This window comes from Lactuca virosa, chromosome 5 (genome assembly GCF_052849685.1).
Source record: "Lactuca virosa cultivar CGN04683 chromosome 5, Lactuca_virosa_CGN04683_v6, whole genome shotgun sequence".
In the NCBI taxonomy this organism is placed as follows: domain Eukaryota; kingdom Viridiplantae; phylum Streptophyta; class Magnoliopsida; order Asterales; family Asteraceae; genus Lactuca; species Lactuca virosa.
The window spans coordinates 463,911,550-463,921,068 of record NC_136430.1 but is presented as its reverse complement, the minus strand read 5'-3'; the positions used below and the strand labels follow the sequence as shown (position 1 = coordinate 463,921,068).

Sequence of the window (9,519 nt, the reverse complement as noted above, 5' to 3'; positions counted from 1 at the left end):
TGCCTCTCTGATTCTCTAGTGGGGACCGATAAAAACAAGTCCATGCCCAAAACTAGCTACCGATCACTCGTCCCAGACATGATAAACAATCCAGATCATATACCAAGGAATGAAAGGATCACATCACACCAGGGACCCATCCACTGTACTGCAATCACAACCCTTCTGAACAACGAACCCTCAACACCCTGACCTCAGGCACGAAAAATGATCATGCTTATTCAGAAGCATCTTCCGACATCTGACAAACATAAACCTCAACTCCCTTCTCAATATCCCTTTCAAGACTGAGCACCAGCTCATCTCCCGACCCAGCAATTGAACCTCCAAAGGTTACCCATTACATGTACCAAAACGTCTCACTGACTTCATTCTCAATACAACTATCTCGGCCCAGTGTGACACACAAGTCACGAAGTTCGCTTTACCTCAAGCGAATATGAAATTCGTCTCACCCTCGACCTCTGTCGTCTACTACTCATTAGTTCCATGCGTTTCGCGGTTTCCTCATACCAACGAATTGACCCACTCAGGTCTAAGACACCAGATGAAAACAATACCCATTTCCAAATGAAATTCATCTCTGAATCCGGAATCTCATTCTGCCTACTCAATACACCACTAGAATCGAACTCAACTCGAGAGTCTGGTCCGACACAAAATTGGAACCACTTGTCCCAAAAAAACACTCAACTCGCGACCCATGACTCGCAACCCACGCGTACGTCACTTCTCTGATTCCTTCCGATTTCGGTCTCCACAACCTAACTTAGAATATACTGATTCTCGACCTCTATGGAGACCTCCGTCTCTCTCCTGGTCTGATTACCGGGTCCCCCAAGACTCAATCCCATAAGACTACTCAAGCCTAGGAACAAAACCTATGTCATGCTCTGACTAGCGAATAAAACGGCTCCCCGCAGCACCACGACACTCTCTCACTGGCTAGCGAGTACTATGGCTCCCCGCAGTATCACAACTCCCTCTCACTGACTAGTGAGTACTACGACTCCCCGCAGTATCACAACTCCCTCTCACTGACTAGTGAGTACTACGGCTCCCCACAATATCACAACACCCTCTTTCTGAGTAGTGAGTACTATGGCTCCCCGCAGTATCACAACACCCTTTCTCTGACTAGTGAGTACTACGGCTCCCCGCAGTATCACAACACCCTTTCTCTGACTAGTGAGTACTACGGCTCCCCGCAGTATCACAGCACTCTCTCGCTGACTAGCGAATACTGCGGCTTCCCGCAGTATCACCACACTCTCTCGCACTAACTCATGGGTGCTACAGCTCCCTGTAGTTTTACCGTGCTTTCTCTTACCACCCCACGATCTCATCCTCAAGTCGACGCCACCCTGCGTTCACTCACTTATGCTCCGCGGCCCAGCATAGATAGGTACACACACCCATCCAGGCTAAGCATCACTACTTCGGACGACCACTGCCATGACAAAACCTGTTTTTTTCCTCGCTGCAATTCACATTCTCAGATAATCCCGTTTGATGTCAATTAGCTGAAGGGCCCCCACCGAAACCATAGACACTTGATACACCACTCGTCATCTCATAACTCAAGTCTCAAAATAATCCGAAATTCAGGACATTATACCCGGATGCCTCGGCACACCATCACAGAATCTGATGATGTCTTGCATCAACTACTGATCTCCTGCATTAACTACTGATCTCCTACTCACGGCATCATACTCAGTTACCGCAATGCACTCTGTCAGAATCTCACAACTGATCTTCCTCTCACACATCTTATAACTTCGAAAAGCCCAACCCTCAACTTGAAACACGGAGAAATCATCGATGACTCCGAACACGTTGTCGACGATCCGAAAACTCCCTCCTCTGTTGCTCAAACCTCTACAAGAATATTCGTACCGACTCTGAAGTTGGTTGCCCAACCACTTCTGACCTCCCAAAGTGAACATAACAACCCATACATCGACTGGAATTTCTCAACCGTCGAAACTGTCCTTTCGAGCCAACCACCTCGAATTCGGCCATTACAACCTTGAAGATTTTCTCATCACCATAAGGCGCCTGCCCAACGGCTACTCGCTGTGGAAACACTCCTCCTTCCCTGAGCGCGTACAACACGCATTATCTCGCCTTGCACCTCGCCTTGATCACCAATAACCATGATCTCATGAATCCGCACGGTAGGTCTCCATATCCAGTTCTCTAACCGCACTAGAACAATTATCTGATTTTCTCAGTAAATAATCCTGTTCTCCCCCACTCAGGGTTCGAACCATCACCATTTGGTATACCCCAGTCTATTCCACAGACTGGCTCACCAGATGCACCAATTCCGCCTCATGGAATATACCACACCGCGCTCGATGATCTTCCGAATAATTACCACATAACTCCAATTATCCCGAAATCCACAAATCTCATAAACCTCCTCACATGACAGTCTCTAGCCATCACGAAATCTCAGACCAACACACCGCCGGATATCCCAACTGTCCCGAGTTAGTCCCGTCCCTCAATCTGGAAATAGTGCAATATCACACCTCTCGTCTCCACTCCTTCCCCCAACGTCCCATCGTGTGGATCATCATAGAAATAGGAGACTCCACTCTCATAACCGATACACAACATAAGCAACGAGGGCCACCGCCCCGGTACACTCCTCGAAATCACCTGGAACTGCTGCTAAAAGTATGCCTCACCCAGGAAGGTACTTCCTTGTTCTCTTACATCTCAGTCCCCACTAATAACTCTCTTATGGAATGGGACATACTTCGCAGTGGACATGCTGCTCAAATACTCTGGTGAAAAGATCACAACCATATGCTACCCCACAGGGTTTACCTCCATCTCTGAAACCAAAAGTTCGCTATCTCCTTCGCTTCTAACAGGAAACGGAACAAGCGCAACTCTTGTCACAAAAAGTGACACCTCATCTACCGACTGACTGCTCAAATCAGACCGCAGTCCTCCATAAAGCCTCATCCCTGCTCATCCGTGAGCCTTGCGACTCAAACTGACGCATCACCAGTAAAATCTCTCGAAACTAACTCAAGTTCCTTCTCAAGGTAGGTCCCACTGAACTTGTTCAACATGGCCCTCTGGCCCCTCACTCTATCACATCTGATCTCAGTCTAAACAATTACAACAGAATAACTGGTAAACCAGAAGCACTAACCGCCACGAGTCATGGTACTCGAACCATGTGGCCACCTCTCGATCTGCTATGAATCATGGTACCCGAACCATGTTACCTCCTCTCAATCCGCTACGAATCATGGTACTCGAGCCATGTTCTCTCTTTTAACTCCGCTACGAATCATGGTACTCGAACCATGTTCTCTCCTCTCAATCTGCTACGAATCATGGTACTCGAGCCATGCTCTCTCTTTTTTAATCTGCTACGAATCATGGTACTCGAGCCATGTTCTCTCTTTTCAATCCGCTACGATTCATGGTACTCAAACCATGTTCTCTCTTCTCAATCCGCTACTTAGAAATTCTGGAATTCTCCCTGTTTCGAGTATGGGTCCTCTGCTTTCAGTAGTACGGGCCCATACTACCTGCAACATCTACCCATACTTTCCACACAGATCGTCCCAGATTTCCTAAGTAGTTGTTCAACCTTGTCGATCACCATTCTCGATACGCAAGTTCGCCCTACAGCGAATACTCTCCTCCGTCAGCGTACTCATCTGACTAAGTCCACTCCCTAGGCTCTTTCTAGGTTCTCACACTTCTTTACCCTCAGCTGCTGAAAAAACTCATCATAATGCCAACGATTTACCTCCTGAATATCGTCATATTCACTTAGTAGCAGCCTCCCATCATCAAGAGTTCCACAAAGCACGAAGCAAGCAGCATTCGGGCATCGAATGACCCCTACTAACACATAAAGCCACTCTGGCATATTCTTCCTCTTGCTCTATTCCCAACTCAAAAGACGTTGTTGACTCAGGAAATCCTACCTCTCAAGGTATCTAACTACTCTACTCAGCACATACTCAAAAGCACATCATAGATAGCAGCAACTCTTAGGCTAAGGCATCACAAATCAGGCAACTCTAGTCCAAAAATATGTAATACCTAGCCTATCTCTAGCATGCATAATATCTCATAAAATATCTCATAACATAAAAGTAAGGGTATTTTGGGAAATCACCGTTCGGGCTCTGGCTGATTGTACACACTGCTCCAACTCGTTTTCTCTTAAACTCTTTCTCATTTTTAGAAAAATCTATCTCTTTTGAAAATCTTTCTCAATTCCCCAGTTTGAGTTCAAACACACCCGAAGTTGCATCCGAATCCCTCAAACCAAGGCTTTGATAATGACGTAAATTTTCAAAACAAATTTTTCATTTTAAATCATATAATCTTCATAACACATTTCATAAATTCTCATTTGTTTAATTTACAAAACGCACTCCATGTTTAATTAATTAATAATCCAGGATCCTCGAAACATAATTCCTTCTCTGGTGTGTACAATCAAGCCGGTGCCGTCCCGCGATCCTGAGAAAACCTGAAACACATAACACATAACACGGTAAGCATGAAGCTTAGTGAGTTCCCCAAAATACCACACACAACATATTAGCCACTCGAGGCTATAACTCTGAAAGACCCTCTGGTCACTGTGTCTCAGTGGGACCCTCCAGTCCCACAACTCTGTGGACCCTCCGGTCCTAACTCTGTGGACCCTCCGGCCCTAACTCTGTGGACCCTCCGGTCCTAACTCTGTGGACCCTCCGGCCATAACTCTGAATAACACATAACATATCATATATATCACACAAACAAAATGCATAACTCAAGTAAGCACATAAGATACTCTATCACACAACTCTGGTTACCACTCTAGCTAAAGTATAGTGAGAAGACTCACCTCGGGTAAACTTGGATGATCTCGAACTCGAAACACTGATCTAGCCTCCGCCTAATCACATCTAATTAACAATGGCTCTCAAAGGCTAGACTATTCCCTTCTTATGCTCTCTCTCAGATGGGTAAAAGACCATTCTACCCTTCCTGACCTCTTTCACTTAGGCCTGGCAATTGGGTTGGGTTCGGGTTGGCGGGTCACGGGTTGACGGGTTGGCGGGTCACGGGTTGACGGGTTGGCGGGTCAGAATACATTGACCCAACCCAACCCATATAATATATGGGTTGGCGGGTTGGCGGGTCACGGGTTGGCGGGTTGAAAACATCAACCCAACCCAACCCATATACCCCGTATAAGTATATGGGTTCATGGGTTCGTGGGTTGAACCCAACCCGTATAACCCATTTAATAAGCAACACATTTTAAAATTAAATTAAAAAATACAAATAAATGAAGTCATAAAGTCTTAAATATTCAACATAAAGTCATAAACAAGAGTGACGACGACGAGTGGTGTGCGACAGCCGGAGGACGAGAAGACGAGTGGTGTGCGTGCGACACTGCGACAGTCGATGACTCGATGCCTCAATCGACGGATACGGGAGACACGGAGTCGTGAGTTTGGAGACTGAAGACTGAATTTCTTTTTGATTAGGGGCTTCTTATGGTCTAGGGCACACTAAGTCGACTCGAAGATGTTTTGCAGTTTTGGAATTCGGAAAACGATTAAACGATAATCAAATATTCAAAACTGATAAAAATTTAAATATATTTTTTAAACATTATATATATATATATATATATATATATATATATATATATATATATATATATATATATATATATATATATATATATATATAATCGGGTTGGCGGGTTGACCCGCGAACCCAAACAAGTAACCCAACCCAACCCATGAAATAAACGGGTTGACGGGTCAAAAATCTCAACCCAAACCCGTTTATTTTCGTGTTTGGTTACGGGTTGGGTCGAGGATTGCCACCCCTACTTTCACTCATATTGACCAAACCCTAAGGTCAACAAAAGTCAACTCCATCTTTGACCACACTCGTCGAGTCCAGTCAATTCATGGCAACCCCAGCAAGCTCCAAATCGACGAGCTAACCCCTAACTCGTCGGGTCACCACCTGACTCAGTTCATCGGGACAAAACCCTGGCTACTCGCCGAGTCAGCGGCTCAACTCGGCGAGTCTATTCAGACTCTTTTGCATTCAGACCATTTTAGTGCAATGTACTTTCCCAAACTTCAGATCTATGCTCACAAGGATCATTAATCACGTAAAGGTTCGATCTTTATGTCCATGCCTCACACATCTAGCTCTATTTGATAAAATGACCTCCATAATGGTGTCTTAGGCTCAATACTCTTATGTGGCTGCATAAAGCTGGGTTCTTGGGACTCTCTGGACCTCTCAAGGTCCAGATCCGATGTCTAAGCCTCAAAGGGACTACACATATTCCATAACTCAACTTAAAAGAGGGTAAAGAAACCCTAAATTCATGAGATCTACTTTTCATATGAAAACAGGTATGGATTCATACCTTAAACAACAGCCTTGAATGAAATAGCAGAAGATCTGAGCCCCTCAAGTCAGCTTAGCTTGAACCCTCTCCTTCTTCCTTGCAAGAATGCACCAAGATGATGAAAATTAGCTCCCTCTTTCTCTCTATGCTCTCTGGATCTATTAGGGTCTCTCAAGGGAAAGTGTGGCCGCAAATGAAGGCCATAAGGGCCTTTAAATAGGTCACAAACCCGGACAATTAGGGTTTCTCTGCCCAGTATCTACTCAGCGAGTCCCTCCTCTGACTCGTCGAGTCCACTCATTAAATCCACGCGAGCAACTCGACTCGACTCGGCGAGTTGGTCCCTCAACTCGTCGAGTCTCTCCTTCAATCTCAAGATTAACATACACAATAATGTCCCTGAAAATCCGGATGTCACATCAACCAACACCGTATTCAACATGCATGCGATGTTGTTATGGACTATCAATGATTTTCCAGCACATGGAAGTTTGTCTGTATGGAGTGGTCAAGGTTATTTAGCATGTCCTACTTGTAACGCAGACACATCTTCCATTCATGTCACCAACAAGATGTCTTATGTTGGTCATAGACGATTCTTGCATATGAACCATAAGTGGAGGCAAAGTTTATTGTTTATTGGTCAACCTGAGAGAAGACCACATCCAAGACGATTCGGTAATACAACTATATTAAAGCAACTGGCTTGTCTCCCTGATCGTGTTCCAGGGAAACATCCTGAGCACGGGGTGCAACAAGAAAGCGCAATGACAAAACAAGAAAAAGAGAGTTGAATTGGTGTAACTTTTCCAGACGACAAGTCGTCTGGATAGAGTCTGAATAAAACTTTTTTTTTCCTCGAAAATCAATCACGACGACTGTACCGCCGACATTTTCAACTTTTACCGACGGAGCTATGGCGACGACTTTTTACAGACGATATATCGTCTATATAACCTTTCCCGACGACATGTCGCCGGTACAGTGTCCAGAGTTGTCGTCTGCATAGGGCTCGATCCTTGTAGTGTATATTTTTGTAAGTTATATATAGATCATAAAAAATACTCAATTTGCTGTTAAGAATTTATTATGTATTCCATCTGTTGTATGACAATACCTTTATAAATAATATTATCACAAAATTATAACAAAATTATGACAAAATAAATAATATTATTACAAAACAATAATAAAATCAATTTTGTTGTGTGAAATACTTAAACTTTTAACACAAATATATATTGTTTCATGTTTAAAGGACAAATTCAATTAAAAAAAAAAGCAACATCAAATATTAAATCTTACAAGTCGCATGCATCCTCGTGTGATCACAAAAATTAAAGAAATCAATTAACAAACAATGAATTGTGTTTGGAAGAAAACAAAATAAATAGAAGGATGGATGTTGGATGGATCTAGTAGCCTTCTTTGGGTAAAGAAGGTTGGAGCCCTGCATTGTATATGAAAGGGCCTACTGATGACAAACTGTATCCGTTGAGCATACGAGAAAAGGTAAGATGAGCACCCGTGATTCCTCCATTGGTATCTTCAGGAACCTTGCAGCCTGTCCATGGTGAGTTCTCAAGGAAAGACTTGCACTGAGTTACCTCCCAGAGATCATTTTTTAGAAGCTCTGATGATGATATTTTGGCCAAAAAGTAACCCTTCACATCTGCCGGACAACTCGAGAATGAAAACGGTGCAGATTCATATCCGTTCTTGTGCACGGCCAAACAAGTAACTCTCACCGTCGCTCCTGTTTTCATTTGATTAATTAATACTCCATAAATTGGTTACCATGCATACTATATATGATCATTATTTTCATGGGTGAGCAAAACCTACCAGTTATTACTTCATTTACGATATTTTTTTACATGTTTTGGGTGTATAAATAAGTTATAAAAACCAATATTTAAGTCCAACAAATGATGATATATTTTTTCCAACAGATTATAAATAATGAACTAGCTAGTACCGCATGCAAAGTGCGTATTACCTTTAAGTGGGATAAGTTTGGAACCATATTTACAGTAAATAAGACCTTGAACGGCTATGTTGGTGGGGTGTTCCGGCACCTTGGGTAGCTTGGGCTTTTCAGGCATTGGTATCTTAGGGTTGCTCTTTCCGTAGGCTCCATGTTCTTCTTTTGGTATCAAAGGCTTTGGTGTGGGTATTTTAGGATTGCTCTTTCCGTATCCTCCGTGTTCCTCTTTTGGTATCACGGGCTCTTTGGGCAGTTTAGGATTGCTCTTTCCATACGCTCCGTGTTCCTCTTTTGTTATCACGGGCTTTGTCGGTATCTTAGGAATCCCCTTTCCGTAGGCTCTATGTTCCTCTTTTGGTATCACGGGCTTTGTTGGTATTTTAGGATTGCTCTTTTCGTAGGTTCCAATATGCTCATCTTTTGGTATCACAGGCTTCGTTGGTACCTTAGGATTGCTTTTTTCATCGGCTCCATATTCCTTCTTTGGTATCACAGGCTTTGTTGGTACCTTAGGATTGCTCTTTTCGTAGGCTCCATATTCCTCCTTTGGTAACACGGGCTTTGTTGGTACAGTAGGATTGCTCTTTTTGTAGGCTCCAAATTCCTCTTTTGGTATCACTGGCTTTGTTGGTATCTTAGGGTTGCTCTTTTCGTACACACCGCGTTCCTCTTTTGGTATCACACGCTTCGGTGGCAAATGTCTGTCAAGCTGTGGTTTTCCATAACTACTATCTGCAGAAGCAACAAAAAATAACGTGATAATTGACAAAAACAGCACAACCGAAGCAAATTTTAAGGTAATTGCTTCCATCTTTGTACTTATTGATGGGGAGCGATGTTTTTATGTGTTATAGGAATCTAAGTTCCTAACGTATTTATAGCTCTGTGATTGTATAAATTAATAATTAACTAGTTTAAAAACATGTAGCTTTGTTTGTGCCCATGACATGGGTAGGTGGCAGGTGCAAAGATAGTGGATTACTTGTTAGCACGATGCTAAATTGACTATGGCCGAGGTGGGGCACTTATCATTTGTTATAGGCAGCTTTGCCACATTAAACAGGTATGTTGGGCCTAAAATCTAGGTTAATATTTCAGGATTTTATTT

The 9,519-nt window shown here is 43.3% G+C and overlaps 1 protein-coding gene across 1 annotated transcript; it reads right to left on the bottom strand.

The window, feature by feature from the left end:
• Positions 1–7,577: 7,577 nt before the first annotated feature.
• Positions 7,578–9,277, bottom strand: LOC145114646 (uncharacterized). The gene is made up of 2 exons (XM_079050702.1): positions 8,424–9,277; positions 7,578–8,180 (listed from the first exon to the last, which is right to left on the bottom strand). The coding sequence occupies exons 1-2, from the start codon at positions 9,220–9,222 to the stop codon at positions 7,840–7,842; spliced, it is 1,140 nt and encodes a 379-aa protein (XP_078906828.1). The 5' UTR covers positions 9,223–9,277; the 3' UTR covers positions 7,578–7,839.
• Positions 9,278–9,519: the final 242 nt, after the last annotated feature.

Excerpts from the sequence above, each read along its gene's own strand:
- LOC145114646 (XM_079050702.1), bottom strand. The coding sequence starts at position 9,222 with ATGGAAGCAATTACCTTAAAATTTGCTTCGGTTGTGCTGTTTTTGTCA. Across the intron at positions 8,181-8,423 it reads CAAACTTATCCCACTTAAAG|GAGCGACGGTGAGAGTTACT; the intron begins GTAATACGCACT and ends AAATGAAAACAG.